Raw genomic sequence first — 17,341 nt, 5'->3', positions numbered from 1 at the left:
ATAAATGTTTCAATCCTCCTACATTAATGTAACTCAGCTTCTATGTAACCCTCCCTCTCAAAACTTTGTATTCTTGCTCCCCTGAAATAATATAACCTTCTTCAAACTTATATGGTAAATCTCCCCATGCTGTTCCATGGTCCTTTTATCCTGTAAATCGCCTTGAACCTGTAACGGAAAAGAGCGATTATGAAATCCTGACTAGATTAGATTAGATATAAGAAACCATCTCCTGGGGTGCACATTAGAGCAGAACTGCTATAGGACACAGGATATATCTGCACTTGATCCCTCGGCTACATGGTAAGCTTTATTATAGAAAAACATAAGCATCATATCTGTTATTTGAATATTTTAAGTTTGGCTACAAGTGTCTGGTTCTGATTTATCTTCTTGATCATTTTAAGTTTGCAGGTACCTTGCGTTCTGTAAAAGGCCCTAGATTATTTGAATTTCCATCAGTTAGGGGTTGCCAATATAAAAGATTTTTGAATTGAATACTGGCTTATCAGGCGGCCTTTTGGGAGCGTAATTTTATTATAATAATAATAACATTTTGACACATTGATTCTAACATATTTAAGCTTTAGGAAACCATTAAAGGCCTACTTATTCGGAAAAGTACCTAAATAGGCTGAATTGTATTTCGCTGCAAATGTGCAGAATCTTGGAACTGTGAACCGCACAGAACCGCGAGGAAGATGCGGTATATAAATGATTCGTTATGTTTGTTGATATTCTCGTGTGTGCTTATTAGGTGTTTCATTAGTATTATGCCGACATTGTATAATATCTCTGTTATTTGAATATAGGGAGGAGTGGCCTATAGTGGTTATAGCTGCTTTCTCAGCACCCTAAGGTTGCAGGTTTAATCCCAGCGCCGCTCTCTGTCACCCTGGGCAAGCCACCCAATCCTCCATTGCTCCGGGCACCACAGTTACATTGTGAGTTCACCTGGACAGATAGGGAAAATACCTAGGCCCTCTTTTACTAAGATGCGCGAACCGATTAGCGCACACTAATCAAATTAGTGCATGCTAAACACTAATTAGATTAACACGTGCTAATCGGTTAACGCACCTTAGTAAAAGAGGGGGCTAGAGTACCTGAATAGAAAAAAAACAACTATACATATATATACAGTGGTGCCTCACACAACGAACTTAATTGGTTCCAGGAGCAAGTTTGTTATGCGAAAAGTTCGTTATGTGAAACGCGTTTTCCCATAACAATACATGTAAAAAAAAATAATTCGTTCTGTAGCATAAAATATGCTAAGATGACATAAATAAAGATAAATTTTTTGTTATTATTTTTATCTCTGTCTGTCTTTCTGTCCCTCTCACTGCCCCTGTGTCTTTCTTTCTTTCTGTCTCCCTCCCTCCCGCTGTCTGTCTGTCATTTTTCCCCATTTCCCTGTGCAGCAGCATAAGGGGTTAGGGAGTTTCTCAGGCTGGCAAACTGTCTTCTCCTCTCCCTCTCTAATGCTCCTCCTATGCTTTCCTTTTCTGTTCTCTTCCTCCTTCACCATCCCCTCCTCTTTGTCCAATCTCTCTCTCTCTGCTTCTCTCCTCCTCTCTGATTTTCTTCTTCTACCTTGCCTCTCCTCCACCCTCTAATGCTCGTCTCTCCTGATTCCCCCCTCTGGTGCTGGCCGACTCGTGGCTGGCACCCATTGGCTGCTGCGCGCGAGACCTGCCAGCGGCCGGATGCAATGGGAAGCAGTCATCTGTTGGAGGCTGTAGTCGGGAGTCAGCGCCGTTAAAGCTGGTGGTTCTGCTTAGAAAGAACCACGCGCCTGTTTGAAAACTGTCACGCCGCTGGAGCCGGGAGGCGACAGAGAGCAACCGTTGCCAATCCAGCGCGTCTCTCCCCGTCTCCTCCCTGTGCGCGCATGCTCGCTCTCAGGCCTCCCCTCCCCACCCCACCATCCTAACTCATACCTGAGGCCGTCCACCACCAACACCACTTCCGCAGCTCGCTTGCGCTTCGATACCCCGTCCCCTCTGACGCGGGCCGCCTCGCTGGAAACAGGAAGTGTTTGGGGGGGAGGGCTAGATGCTGGATAATCGGGGGAAACAAGTGAGAGAGGGCAGTTAAGCGCAGTGCCTGCGCGGAAGGATGCAGCTCGGGCGACTTCGTTGTATGAAACGAAGTCCGTTGTACGAATCAAGACAAGAAGTTTGTTGTGCGCAGCGTTCGCTGTGCGAGGCGTTCGTTATGCGAGGCACCACTGTATGTAGAAGGGACAGAGTGGAGTTGGCAGTTGAAGAGAAGGGCACAGATAGTAGGGACTTACCAGCTGAGCAGAGCTCACGGGGTGGGGGAGGGGAGATAAGTGAAGAGAGATAGTGAGGAGCAGCTGAGAGAGTGCATTTGTAGGTCAGTAAAAGGAGTTTGAATTGAATTCAGAAACAGATGGGAAGCCAATGATGTGACTTTAGGAGAGGTGTAACATGAGTAAAGCGGCTCTCCTGGAATATGAGTTGTGCAGCTGAATTCTGGACGGATTGGAGGGGAGCGAGATGGCTAAGCAGAAAGCCTGAGAGTAGCGAGTTGCAGTAGTCTAAACGTGAGGTGATGAGGGCGTGGATAAGCGTTTTGGTAGTGTGCTCAGAGAGGAAGGGTCAGATTTTGATAATATTATAGAAGAAGAAGCAGCAGGTTTTAGTGATATGTTGTATCTGGATGGTGAAGGAGAGAGAGGAGTCAAAGATGACCCTGAGATTATGAGCAGACAAAACAGGAAGGATGAGGGCGTTGTCCACGGAGATGGAGAATGAAGGAAGCGAAGAGGTAGGTTTAGGCAGAAAGATGAGCAACTCTGTTTTAGCCATGTTCAATTTTAGATGGCGGTGAGACATCCAGGTGGCAATGTCGGACAGGCAGGCTGAGACTTTGGTCTGGGTTTCAGTAGAGATATTTTGCGTAGAGAGGTAGATCTGGGAGTCGTCAGCATAGAGGTGATACTGTAAGCCATGGGAAGAAATCAGCGCTCCAAGTGAGCAAGCGTAGATTGAGAAATGGAGTGGTCTCAGGACAGAGCCTTGAGGTACACTAATCGATAGTAGGAAGGCTGTGGAGGAGGAACCACCATTGCATACAGTGAAGTTGCAATGGGAGAGATAGGAAGAAAACCAGGAGAGGGCAGAACCCTTGAATCCAAACAAGAACAGCGTATCAAGAAGTAGGCGATGATCAACAGTATCAAAGGTGGCAGATAGATCGAGAAGGATGAGGATAGAGTAGAGGCCTTAGGATCTGGCCAAAGGCATATGGGGACAGACTTAAAGATCTCAATATGTATACTTTGGAAGAAAGGCAGGAGAGGGGAGATATAATAGAGACGTTTAAATACCTACATTGTGTAAATGCACATGAGTCAAGTCTCTTTCATTTGAAAGGGAGCTCTGGAATGAGAGGACATAGGATGCAGTTAAGAGGTGATAGGCTCAGGAGTACCCCAAGGAAATACATTTTTACAGAAACAGTGGTAGATGCATGGAACATTATCTCGGAAGAGATGGTAGAGACAGAGATTGTGTCTGATTTCAAGAAAGTTTGAGATAGTCATGTGGGATCTCTTAGAGAGAGGAAGGGATAATGGTTACTGTGGATGGGCAAATTGAATGGGCCATTTGGCCTTTATTTGCCATCATGTTTCTATTAGAAGCAATGCAATGACTGCCATCCACTGCACCTTAGAAGGACTACCTTGCTCGGGTCTAACAAGAGGGAACTGGAACAGAGTAATGTCCTAATATGCCTGAGCTCCTTCTCCTGGGGGCAAGGAAAGGCAATTGAGGGATAAATGGAAGAGAAAAATCACAAAAGAGGTACCTTGGGCTGAGCCTGTGAGCTGGATGCGACGTCTCGATAGCTGTGCCACATGACTCCATCAGTACTGAATTGCAGGATAAAACTGGTGATATACGCATCTGAGGAGCCAGCTCCCTGAACCACGACCCCTGCAATGACACAAAAGTCAGGAAGAAATCCAGCACAAGAAGAGGCAGCCACATGCCCTAAAAGATTTTAGCACATATTCTCCAGTGGTAGAAGGAAAAGTGGCACTGGAGACTTCCGCTGTAATGAGCCAGCTATTGGAAATCAGGAGTAACCCAGGGACAAGAAAGGTCATCACAGTGAATATTCAGCAGATGTAGTTAGGACACAGTCATACTTTATCTTCCATAGATGGAGGCAATCTGGGTGGTTAACGCAATATAATTTAGAGAGACCAAACACATTGGAATAAAGAGACAAATGATGGGATGGCATAACATATAAAACAGGAGAAAACCTTAAAGATGGAGATATAGAGACTTTGCCAATAAGGTAGCGATTGGGTAGAACAGAAACCAATAGGAATTATTCTGATGGAACTGCTAGCCTATAATAGGTTTTTCGGGCCTGATTCTACAAGTGGGTGCCTAGATTGGGGACGCCTGACTGAATTCCACGCGCAACTTAATTTTTCTTGCCTTAATTGGCATGGATTTTGACCACGCCATTAAAAACTGATTGCCAAAAATTTTTTTAAATGATTAATTATAGTTACGCCTGCAACTCAGCATGGCACCTACTGACACCTATCTGAAAAGTAGGCATGGTTAAAGGCGGAGAATAGGCATTCGTGGTAGGCGCCAGTAAATTAGTTCAGGTAAAACCCTGGCCCAAAATACTGGTGCCTCAGACTAGGGCGCCTAGCGACTCCTAAGTTGAGTAAGGCGCAATTCTGTAAATTACGTCTACCAGCTGATTGACCACCACACCAAGCAGCGCTTAGGAATTAGGTGCCATTAGGTACCGTTTATAGAATCAGACCCTTTGTGCTTTCCTGAATATTTTTATACACTCTTAATTACATACAGTATGTAATTAATTACATACTATATTTACATATTGTAATTAATTACATACTGTATGTAATTAATTACATACACTCTTAATTACATACATACAGTATGTTGATTATCTTCAAACTATTATTAGCAATAACCCAAACAACGAACTCCTACTATAATTATACAGCAATCCAAATAACAAGACAATTATGATCAAAAGTCCACCGCATACAAGTTAGCCAAATCTTCGGGATCCCAGTCAGCATGGATTCACCAAGGGTAGGTCCTGCCAATCCAATCTCATCAGCTTCTTTGACTGGGTAACAAGAAAGTTGGACTTGGGAGAGTCTTTGGACGTCGTGTACCTGGACTTCAGGAAAGCTTTTGACAGTGTCCCACACCGCAGGCTGCTAAGCAAGATGGAATCGATGGGGTTAGGAGAGACACTAACTGCATGGGTCAATGATTGGCTGAGTGGCAGACTTCAGAGGGTGGTGGTTAATGGTACCCTCTCTAAAACATCGGAGGTGACCAGTGGAGTGCCGCAGGGCTCGGTCCTGGGTCCACTCCTTTTCAACATATTCATAGGGGATCTGACTCAAGGGCTTCAAGGTAAAATAACACTATTCGCCGATGACGCCAAACTATGTAATATAGTAAATGAATGCAGTTTACAGAATTATATGGCGCAGGACCTGCTTACATTGGAAAGTTGGTCCTCAACCTGGCAGCTAGGCTTCAATGCTAAGAAATGTAAGGTCATGCACCTCGGAAGCGGAAATCCATGCAGGACGTACTTCTTGAACGGAGAAACTTTAACTAGGACTTCAGCAGAACGAGATTTAGGAGTAATCATCAGTGCAGACATGAAAACTGCCAATCAAGTGGAGAAGGCTTCATCTAAGGCAAGGCAGATATTGGGTTGTATCAATAGAAGTTTCGTCAGCCGAAAGCCTGAAGTCATAATGCCGTTGTACAGGGCCATGGTGAGACCTCATCTGGAGTACTGTGTGCAATTCTGGAGGCCACATTACAGTAAAGATGTGCGCAGAATTGAATCGGTTCAACGGACGGCCACCAGGATGATCTCGGGGCTCAAGGGTCTCTCGTACGAAGAGAGACTGAACAAATTGCAGCTCTACACTCTTGAGGAACGTAGGAAGAGGGGAGACATGATCGAAACATTTAAGTACCTCACGGGACGTGTCGAAGTGGAAGATGATATTTTCTTTCTCAAGGGACCCTCGGCCACAAGAGGGCACCCGCTCAAACTCAGGGGCGGAAAATTTCATGGCGACACCAGAAAATATTTCTTCACAGAGAGAGTGGTTGATCATTGGAACAAGCTTCCAGTGCAGGTGATCGAGGCAGACAGCGTGCCAGACTTTAAGAATAAATGGGATACCCATGTGGGATCCCTACGAGGGTCAAGATAAGGAAATTGGGCCATTAGGGCATAGACAGGGGGTGGGTAAGCAGAGTGGGCAGACTTGATGGGCTGTAGCCCTTTTCTGCCGTCATCTTCTATGTTTCTATGTTTCTAAATAGCTCTTTAACACACAGAAAAAAAGAAGTGGAGAAAAAGAGAACTCACTGCTGGAGAGTCTTTGAGGGGACTAGTTTCATGCCATTTGCTGTTTCTTGCCGGATTGAAGAGATAAGAAGTGGCCAGAGCATCTTGATATATAGTAGCTCTATGCGAAACAGGGCCACTGTCGGGTCTGGCTGAATTGGTGTCTTGTCTGCATTTCTGGTTGTGAGGTGGAAATCAGCAATGGAACTTTCTCTACACCTGTGATTGATCGTCCCTGACAACTATGAGGGATAAGTACCTTACTGCATATTTACTATTGAAGAAATTGAGAACAATTAATACATTTTTGTGGAGTTTTTTTTTTGGGGGGGAGAGACCAATGACTGTGCTAGCTCTATTGCAGGACTTGATGTACTGAAAATAAGGAACAAAATTTTTTTTCTGAGGTCTCTTCTCTGTGTGTTAATGAGCTATTTGGTTAACTTGTATGCAGTGGACTTTTGATCATAGTTGTCTTGAAGCTATTCTATTGTTATTTGGATTATCTTCAAAACCAGACTTCTCGGTTCTGCTCTCCATGCTCTCAAAAAAAACCCCAAACAGCCTGAACCTCTGGCGCAAATGATGCTTCTCTCGCCACTCTATGTAGAGCCGTTTCAGCCCACCTTATCTCCACCCTTACCTGTCCACTATCAACCACCAGTGTGACCATCCACCTACCCGTCAGATTATGCATCTCCATGAGATCGACCTGCAAGTAGGGGGGTCTGGAATGCAGCGCATGGTATTCGTCTGGCTGAGGACCCCAGCCCTGTAAGTCTGCCCTAGAGTTCATGTAATTTAGGCGTCCTGCACGTGCCGGGTTCTCCGGCTGCTGGGATGAAGCAGTGAAACTGCTGTCTGGCAAGGAGGAGATCCTCAGAGGATTATAGCAATGATCTTCTACAACAGAGTCAAACGGAAAAAGAAGGAAGAGCTGTTATTTGCAGATTTCTTAAGAGAGGTAACAAATTGACTTCATACTGTATATGTTTTTTCTTGGGTACTGCTTGTACACTTCTCCCTCCATATTCGCGGTTTCAGCAATCGCAGTTTCGATTATTTGCGGATTTAGCTTGCTGGCTCCTCCCCCCAAATTACATCCGCTTGCATAGAGAAATCACTGATTTCCATCACTTTCTTCGCCGTATTTTGCCTTTCCTTCAGGAACAGGCCAGGTCTCTCACCATGTTATTTGCGGTTTCACCATATTCACAATGGTTTTTAATAGACAACAGCGAATAACATATGAAAAAGTCATTCGCGGTTTTTCTGCAATCGCGGGTCTGTTAATCCCATATCACAGCGAATACGGAGGGAGAAGTGTACTGTTTTTCTTCCCCAATAAAGAAATTCAACTAGAAAAGGAAGAGAGACAGGAGAGAGGGAAAATGGAGGGGCAAAGGCAGTGGTATAATAAGTGGGGGCTGCGGGGGTGGCAGACAGTCCTGTGCGCTGTCTTGGCAGGGCCGCCAACACATCTCATCCTCTCTGCCTCCTGCTCCTTCCCGCTCACCCGCTGTGTGTGCGCCTTCACTCCCGCCCCTACCATACCTCTAGCTCACACCGGCCTCGGTGCTCACCCCTAATGTTACTTCCGCGTTGGAGATGCTTCTTGCGCTGGGGAAGCTGAACAGGTACAGGGGAAGGGAAGGGACACACACGGGGCAAAGGGGGGGAGGAGAAGAGAGCGAGGGGGGGAGTGCCACCACTCCAGACGCCTCCCACCCTTGCTACGCCAGTGGGTGAAGATATAAATTTTCTCTATGTGGTTTTTTGTCTTTCTCTCTCTTTGTTTTGTAATTGTGCATTGTAACTCCATAACTGTAAGTCTGTAACCCGTCCTGAGCTCTTTGAGGAGGACGGGATATATAACCCCGTAAATAAATATAAATAACTTGTGTCGTATCACTTCTGAACTGACTCACAGAATCAGAGGCAGATGTAGAATTAGAACTTAGGCAGAGGGAGATAAAATGATTCTCCCAATTCAACATTGGTGTGGAGCCCATTGACTGCATATGTTGAATTGCAATGAATGTCAGGTATCTCCCTTTTTACAGATTCCTTACACATCCAGGGGTGGGAGTGGGGGAGGGGAAGGTATTTTGGATTGCTAAAGGTATTTATCTATAATATTGCAATAATATATCTATATGCAGTGTAATAGTTATGTGAGGAAGGGAGGGAGAAAAGGATTGGTAATGTATTAATTTTGTGTATTTTAAGTGCGTTATGTATAATACTCATGTTTAATATAGTTGTTTGTACTGTCAAAATATGAAAATCAATAAAGAATTAAACATAAAATGATTCTCCCAAGCTCTCACGGGCAGCATTAGAACTAATTGCACAAAAAAAAAATAAAATGCAACGATTCTCTCAGGATGGCACAGAGAATCCACGGCGGACCTGGGATTAGAATCGAGGCACAGCGAAAGTGAGGTAACTCACTTGTAACAGGGGTTCTCTGGGGGAAAGCCGGATAAGCCATCCAAACAAGGTGATGTCATCACTTCATGGAGCCAACCCAGACGTCTTCCACATAGCCCAGAAAAGTCTGGAAGACTTTTCTGAGCATGTCTGGACATGCCCCCTTGTGGTGACTGCTGTTGTTGCACAAGCCCCTGAGCCCGTTTCATAGCAACAGAGACAAACAGGGCGAAGTAGCTTCAACCGCAGGGGAGGCGGGACATCCGGATTTCCCCGGACATGTCTTCCTTTTGAGGACATGTCCGGGGGTCCGGATGACTTTTCAAAACCCGGCGCTTTGTCCGGGTTTTGAAAAGCTGCGTCGGGCAGGGAGGAGGTCCGCGAATGCGCAGCCGTCACGTGATTGCATCATCACGTAGCGTCCGCGCATGTGAAGAACTTTCTCCCTGTCCAAGAGTAGGCTGCAGGAGGCGAGGCTAGGGCGGAATGAGGGCGGGGATGGGCATCATTATGCATGCCTGGGGGCGGGGCTAGGGTGACGGATCTTCCGAAAGGAAAATCTTGCAACCCTAGGTGGGAGGGTTGTGCGGCTGGCTTATCCTGCTATCCTCGGAGAACCCCTGTTACAGATAAGTTACCTCACTTTCTCCATGCACAAGAAGGGCAAGGCAGCCGTACAAGGTGGCTCCCCAGCTAGGGGTGACAAATACCAGTCAGCAGATAATGAACGCCCTTTTATGCTGTAGTAGGTTGCTGCTCGTGCCAGGAACGTCAATGAAGTTGGTGGGGAAGGGGGGGCGCATGCGCGGCAGGAGGTGGGGAAGGAGCAGATGGGGGGAGAAGAGGGCGGGGAAGGGACGCAACCGCTCCTGGGCGCCTCTTATCCTCGCTACGCCACCGACTGCTCCGTCCCTAGCATCCCGCACAAGTCCAGGCGTACGGCGGAGCTGACTCACCCCCAACAGATGGCAGAGGATAGGTGATGAGAGGGACGGCGGTAAGGGGATGGGCACTAGTCCAGGTTGGCAAAGGTGTGGCCGTCACCGATCCATTCTCAGCTGCATAAAGAAGGGAAAATGGCTTATCAACAGCTCTGCCGCACTCCTGAATCATCAGACACATGCACCCCACGCACAGAGAGGAAACCAGCACCGTGCCAGTTCTGATTAAATACACATGTAGCAAATAGACGCACACAGAACTGATTCCAAGGGAGTATTTCCAATGGTGTGCTGGCATCTGAAAAATTAAACACTATAAGCATAGGGGTGTCCAACCTTGACGCATTTAACATTTGATCTCTAGACCTCCGACCATATGCTTTAGGTCCTTAACTTTTTACCCTCCCTCTCGTCTTTTTCCTTTTTGTTTATTCTCTCTAACAAAGAATTGTAACTTTTCCCCTCTATCCTCCACGACTCAGGTTTGTCTTAATTTTGTACGTTTTATGTTATTGTGTATGTTTTTACACCTATGTTTTTAGGAAATTGTACATCGCTTAGCAAATTGAATAAGCGATTCATCAAATATTAATGAAAACTTGAAACTTGACCCTCAAAAGTCAGATTTTCAGACATCCCCAAAATAAATGCGCATGAGATCTATTTGCACACAATGGAGTCAAATAGATTACATATTCATTGACAAAATACCCAAATAAGAACTATGTTTCACACTGCTTCTTACGCTTATAAATAGTTCATCGTTTATTGTAATAATATAGCACCATCAAAACCTTTAAAACATATTATAGCATTGTTTCACACTAAATATACACACAATTATTCTCCCAAACAGTGAAGCCCCCTCTCAATCTATCCAACACCTAGACAAATTTAAAATTCATGAGTTCATCTTTTCAATAAAACACTGTATTCAGTGCCTAATCTTCTAATCTGTATCAGTTCTCAGTTATCTTCTACACGCCGTTGTCTACTGGATTTGCCTCCACTTTCATTCAATCAAACTTGATCTTTGAGAACATTTTAGCTCGACACAGTTCTGTGTTTCACCCTAAAAGCAGGGGTGTCGAAGTCGGTCCTCGAGGGCCGCAATCCAGTCGGGTTTTCAAGATTTCCCCAATGAATATGCATGAGATCTATGTGCATGCACTGCTTTCAATGCATATTCATTGGGGAAATTCTGAAAACCCGACTGGATTGCGGCCCTCGAGGACCGACTTCGACACCTGTGCCCTAAAGCATCATCGGGAGCTTAAGACTGAAACCGGCTCCACTTCTTCACACTTTCTGACATTTCATCATATATTGTTTGCTGGCCTCAACCAGGACTGAGAACTCCAAACCAGGATCTTACTCCGGCCACAAACAATATATGACGAAAAGTCAGAAAGAGCCACTTACGCATAAGAGCCGGCTTTGTGGGTGCCAATGGGTGCTAAGCCCCTTCCTTGTAACCAGGGAGAGGTAATTTGTATCACGTTTGGCACAAGCAATCATTCCGAAATGTTGGCACTTATGCATCTATGTGCCAGAAAGGTTTTCTGCTTAGGAAGACACCACTGTGATCTCACCCTCTCATCTAAAAGCACTGTGCTGAGGTTTATACAGACTAAATTGTTGTACAAGAGGCTAGAAAGGGGGTTTCTATTATGTAGGCCCAATGTTATGGAATTCCCTTCCGTTGACGATAAAACAAGAAATATATTTGTCCCGATTTAAAAAAAAAGCTTTGAAAGCTTATTTCAGAAGGCTTTTAACTGTGTAATTGAAGATTAATACATTTCTTAGGATATGGAAGTGTGTATGGATGCACGAATGTGATCTATTTGGGCGACTCTCTGGGGTGTTATTTTTGGGTGGGGCTTTATCTGTTTTAACGGAGTTCCTTTCAAAATTTGTTTTATATTGTAAACCGGAGGCAACATGGATTCACTAGAGGTAGGTCTTGTCAGGTAAATCTGATCGATTTCTTTGACTGGGTGACCAGAGAATTGGATAGAGGATGTGGTATATTTAGATTTTAACAAAGCCTTTGACAGTGTTCCACACACACGTCTAATAAATAAACTGAGTGCCCTCGGGATGGGTCCCAAAGTGACGGGATGGGTCAGGAACTGGTTGAGTGGAAGGTGACAGAGGGTAGTAATCAATGGAGATCACTGTGAGGAAAGAGATGTTACCAATGGTGTGCCTCGTGGTTCTGTTCTTGGGCCTGTTCTTTTTAACATTTTTATAAACAATATTGCTGAAGGGTTGTCGGGTAAGATTTGCCTCTTTGCGGATGATACCAAAATCTGCAATAAAGTAGACACGCCGGATGGTGTGAATAACATGAAGAAAGACCTGGCGAAAGCCTGAAGAATGGTCTGAAATTTGGCAGCTAAAATTTAATGGTAAGAAATGCAAGGCCGTGCATTTGGGCTGTAAAAACCCAGATTAGGGAGTGAAGAACTTATGTGCATGATAGAAGAGTGGGACTTGGGTGTGACTGTGTGTGATGATTTTAAGGTGGCCAAACAGGTTGAAATGGTGACAGTGAAAGCTAGAAGGATGCTAGGTTGCATAGGGAAAGGTATGGCCAGTAGGCAAAAGGAGGTATTGATGCCTCTATATAAGACTGGTGAGGCCTCATTTAGAATATTGTGTACAATTCAGGAGGCCGCACCTTCAAAAAGATATAAAAAGGATGGAGTCGGTCCAGAGGAAGGCTACTAAAATGGTGGGTAGTCTTTGTGATAAGGTGTATGGGGACAGACTTAAAGATCTCAATCTGTATACTTTGGAGGAAAGGCGGGAGAGGGGAAATATGATAGAGACGTTTAAATACCTACGTAACGTTAATGCGCATAGGGTGAAGTTAAGAGGTGATAGGCTCCAGCGTAATCTGAGGAAATACTTTTTTAGGGAAAGGGTGGTCGATGTGTGGAACAGTCTCCCGGAAGAGGTGGGGAGACAGAGACTGTGTCTGAATTCAAGAGGGCCTGGGATAGGCACGTAGGATCTCTCAGAGAGAGAAAGAGATAATGGTACTGTGGATGGGCAGACTGGATGGGCCTTTTGGCCTTTATCTGCCATCATGTTTCTAAGTTACTATGATTTACTGTTTTACTGTAACATTTATGGTATATCAACTAAACATAACCTGTAACCTGCGCTATGTGGACATTACAGTTCACCTGTACCTCTGGTATAGCTCAGAGTCCCTTGTGCCCAGTGTGCTGGGTATGGCAACTCTGAGTGTGACATTCACAGCTTGAAGAGGAATCAATTTTATGTCCACCAAAGGACAGACACTCTGAGGCTGCAGGTTCAAGCCCAGCGCTGTTTCTTGTAACCCTGGGCAAGTCACTAACACTCCATTGTCCAAGGTACATTAGTCAGATTGTGAGCCCACCGGGACAGATAGGCAAAAATACTTGAGTAACCAATGTAAACCACTTAGGCTATAAGTGGTCTATAAATACTAAAAAAACAAAAACACTCACCAGTCTCAGAGCAGTAACAGCAGACGTCCACAGTCCCCTCTACCAAAACATGGCCCTGCAGGAAGAGAGAGGGAATTGTGGGTAAAAACTGAAGTCAACGACTCGTGCTTCTCCAATAATAATAATAATAATAACTTTATTCTTCTATACCGCCCCAATCTTGCGACTTTTAGGCGGTTTACAATCAAGAGAGCTGGACATTCAAATGTAGCTACCCTAGAGTAATTCCTTAAGCGTACCTACTTCCCCAAAAACTCGGCATACCCATTATGCAGCTGCCCTAGGACAAGAGCTGAAGTTGGGAATTCGGCCCATCTCCTCAAAGGAAAGATCTGAAGCTGGTGACTCGGCAGCCCTGATTCAAAAGACTCGTTAACCACCCCTGCACTCCCCATCTCTAGGCACTTTATCGAGTCCTCCTTACCTCTGGGCAGCCAAGGGTGATGTATGGGCAGTACGGAGAGCACTGGACAGTGACGCTGGGCAGACACTGACAGACCTGGCACTGACCCGATCTCCAGCGTTCGCCAATACCGTGGCTCCTCCCGTGGTATTCACACGTCTCGCATGGATCTGTCTGACACCTACAGTGAAAGGAAGTAAAAGAAGGGAGCTTTCCATGATATTCATACAGGCATCTCTTTGGGGATAGAGGTCTGCATGGGAATGGGGATTGCGGAAATCCCGTGAGGATCCCCCCCCCCCCCCAGGCTCACAGGACTCCCGCAGGAATAGAACCGGAGTTCCAAAGGCCTGGAAAGAGAATTAGTAGAAGATAGACAAATGCAGAAACTGGGACCAAGATGACGGAAAAATAAAATGTCCCACCAGCTACAGCATGGGAGATGTTCATTTTGAGGGGGGCTGAGCTCAAAGTGGGAGGCCCAGCCCCCCTCTCATGGTTATGCCACCAATTGTGTTTAGTACAAAATGAAGGGTGACGGGACTAAATCGCGCGAGACAACGGCGCGCCGATAACTGAGCGCAGACAACTGAGCGCAAGGTTGACGGCGCGCCAAAGAAAAGCACTATTTTATAGGGCTATGACGGGGGGTGTGGGGGGGAACCCCCCCACTTTACTTAACAGACATTGCACTGGCGTTGGGGGGGGGTTTGGGGGGTTGTAACCCCCCCCACATTATACTTAAAACTGAACTTTTTCCCTAAAAAACTGGCAAAAAGTTCGGTTTCAAGTATAATGAGGAGGGTTACAACCCCCCAAACCCTCCACAACGCCAGCGCGATGTCTGTTAAGTAAAATGGGGGGGTTCCCCACCAACATCCCCCGTCGGAACCCTTTAAAATAGTGCTTTTCTTCGGCGCGCCGTCAACCTTGCGCTCAGTTGTCTGCGCGCCGTTGTCTCGCGCGATTTTGTCCATGAACCAAATGAAGTACTTGCTGAGTTTGTTTTGGGGTTTCCAGTTCAGTTTTGGTCACATTTTTCTTATGCAACCATTGTCCTGAAAAGGGCCTCTCTCAATTCTGCTTTAAATGATTTTGATGCTGTACTGTTTGATTCTTTACTCTTTGCTGCATTAAAAACCATTTGTGGATCTTGGAAGGACCTCTCACAAGTTACCTGTGCCAGATGGTGGAACCAGATTTGTTTGCTCTACAGATATGAGCTTTATATTGCCCAAAAATCCAACTCTTTTATTTCTTTTAACAGTCATATGGCCTAATGTCTATTCTAATTCTTTCTGGTGATGTATGCATCTCTTATTTCTGTTCACTGTTCTTTGTTTATATTGTATTTTATTGTTGGTTTAAGTAAACTAAGACTTTAAAAAAAAAATCTAAACTGTCAGAAGTAATTGCTGTTTTTTATGGAGACAGGTAACTTTTAAGGGGGGACAGAGGAGATTCCTCGCGGGGATCCTAGGAATAAGCAGTGGATTTCCCCAAGCCATCTCAATAATGGCTTATGGACTTTTGTTTTAGGAAATTATCCAAGCCCTTTTTTTTTTTTTTTTTTTTAATCCTGCTAAACTAACTGCTTTCACCACTTTCTCTGGCAATGAATTTCAGAGCTTAATTACTCGTTGTCTGAAGAAATATTTTCTCCAGTTTGTTTTAAATCTGCTACTTTGTAGCTTCATCGCATGTCCCCCTAGTCCTAGTATTTTTGGAAAGAGTGAACAAGCAATTCACATCTACCCTTTCCACTCCACTCAGTATTTTATAGACCCGTATCAAATCTCCCCTGAGCTGTTTCTTCTCCAAGCTGAAGAGCCCTTAGCCACTTTAGCCTTTCCTCATAGGGAAGTCATCTCATCCCTTTCATCATTTTCATTGCCCTTCTCTATACCTTTTCTAATTCTGTTATATCTTTTTTGAGATACGGTGACCAGAATTGCACACAGTATTCCAGGTGCGACTGTTCCATAGAGTGATATAAGGACATTATAACATTTTCATCTTTGTTTTTCATTCCTTCCCCTCAGCAATTTTCATTTTTATGGTACATTCTTCTGCACTCTTTACCTACAAGCTTTAAAGCTGATCTTAGTACCCTTTACTCCTGAACACGGTGGTAGATTCCTCAGCACTCTTTACCTGCGTGCCTTGCGATAGATTCCTCGGCACTGTTTTCCGTTGCCAAGCTTGCTCGGATTGTTGGGGCTACGGAAAGACCACTGGATACTCTGAACTCCACAGGGCCCCAGGCACTCCCCCCATGGAGACCACATGGACCATCCACAGTGCACTGGGGAGGAGAGAAGGCAAGTAAAACAAAGAGAGATCGATGACGATGTACATCAACAATAACCTAGATGAGTGGATGCCTCTTCCTACTCTTCCACCTCCCTCCATCATTCTGACTCCTTCCCTCTACTCGTTTCATTTTCTGGACTATTGCTCCTCCCCCCTATCATTTCTGCTTCCTTCTACTCATTCCATTTCCTCCATTGTTCCACCTCTGTCATTTCTATTCCCTCTGTCAACTCATTCCATTCCCTTTACTGTTCTATTTCTCTCTAGCAGGGGTGGGCAATTCCGGTCCTTGAGAGCCACAGGCAGGTCAGGTTTTCACATGAGATAGATTTGCATCTCAAGGAGGCAGTGCATGCCAATCCATCTCGTATATATTCATCGTGGATATCCTGAAAACCTGACCTGCTTGTGGCTCTCGAGGACCGGAATTGCCTACCCCTGCCCTCCAGGATTCTCACTCCTTTCCTACACTTCCATTCCTTCTACTCACTCTTCCATTTTCTCCTCACTCCATAATTCTCCATGGCCTGAAAAAAGAATTCTTTTTAAAAATGCCTTAAATTTTGCCACATCGAATCTTGGCTTAACGCATGGGAAAGTCCCATGTTAAGACACACTAAGCCCAGATTCTAACCTCCTTTAGTAAAATGGCCGCAGCCTGATTTATTCCTGCACAGTTTCTGATCAGGCCTTATCGCTGCTTGAATTCTGGACCCACCTGTGCACTCTGGATTCCGACGGCACTGCTTCATTAGACCTGCCTGGCACTTACAGATCTGGCAATTCACTTTTACTAGTTGCCCTGGCCAGTAGGTGACACCTTCCACTTGGCAAGGGCATTCCTCTGGCTTAACGCAATGATGGTCACTATCCAACACCAAGCCTTTGGGACACCAGCAGCCTAAGAAAGCAAAGAACCCAGGTCAGAACTCATGGAATCGCCCCTGCTTGGCCCGGAATATATTTTAAGGATGCTTTTAACTGATTCATTTAAGTTTTAAGATTTTACATTGGACTAGGAACACAGCCAAGTGAAAGTCAAGTGGGTAACATTCCCCAACCTCTTGTTTCATCTCTTTTTATTTGTTTTTGAATCAAGTTTCAAGCTTTATTTTGATTTGATGAATCACTTATTTAATTTTCTAAGCAAAATACAACTTTAATAAAAAGTATAGGCATATACCATTTAATTTTTAAATATAATAGGTTAGACTGACGGACTTACAGACTAATAGATATATAAGGTAAGAAAGGGCAGAACTACAATTCAGTTTTTTAGAATATAGAAGAGAACATGAATGGAATGAACATTAAGGAGGTGAGAG

General features: G+C 44.9%; 1 protein-coding gene across 1 annotated transcript in view; it reads right to left on the bottom strand.

The window, feature by feature from the left end:
- LOC117354948 (SCO-spondin-like) overlaps nucleotides 1-17,341 on the bottom strand; it is a 441,431-nt gene that overhangs the window by 262,596 nt on the left and 161,494 nt on the right. The window contains 7 exon segments of the mRNA XM_033932909.1: nucleotides 3,841-3,968; nucleotides 7,102-7,320; nucleotides 9,810-9,911; nucleotides 13,301-13,355; nucleotides 13,725-13,884; nucleotides 15,858-16,008; nucleotides 16,735-16,917. Of these exon segments, the coding sequence (XP_033788800.1) occupies nucleotides 3,841-3,968; nucleotides 7,102-7,320; nucleotides 9,810-9,911; nucleotides 13,301-13,355; nucleotides 13,725-13,884; nucleotides 15,858-16,008; nucleotides 16,735-16,917 (998 nt within the window).

This window comes from Geotrypetes seraphini, chromosome 2 (genome assembly GCF_902459505.1).
Source record: "Geotrypetes seraphini chromosome 2, aGeoSer1.1, whole genome shotgun sequence".
Taxonomy (NCBI): domain Eukaryota; kingdom Metazoa; phylum Chordata; class Amphibia; order Gymnophiona; family Dermophiidae; genus Geotrypetes; species Geotrypetes seraphini.
This window is presented reverse-complemented; position numbering and strand designations above follow the sequence as displayed.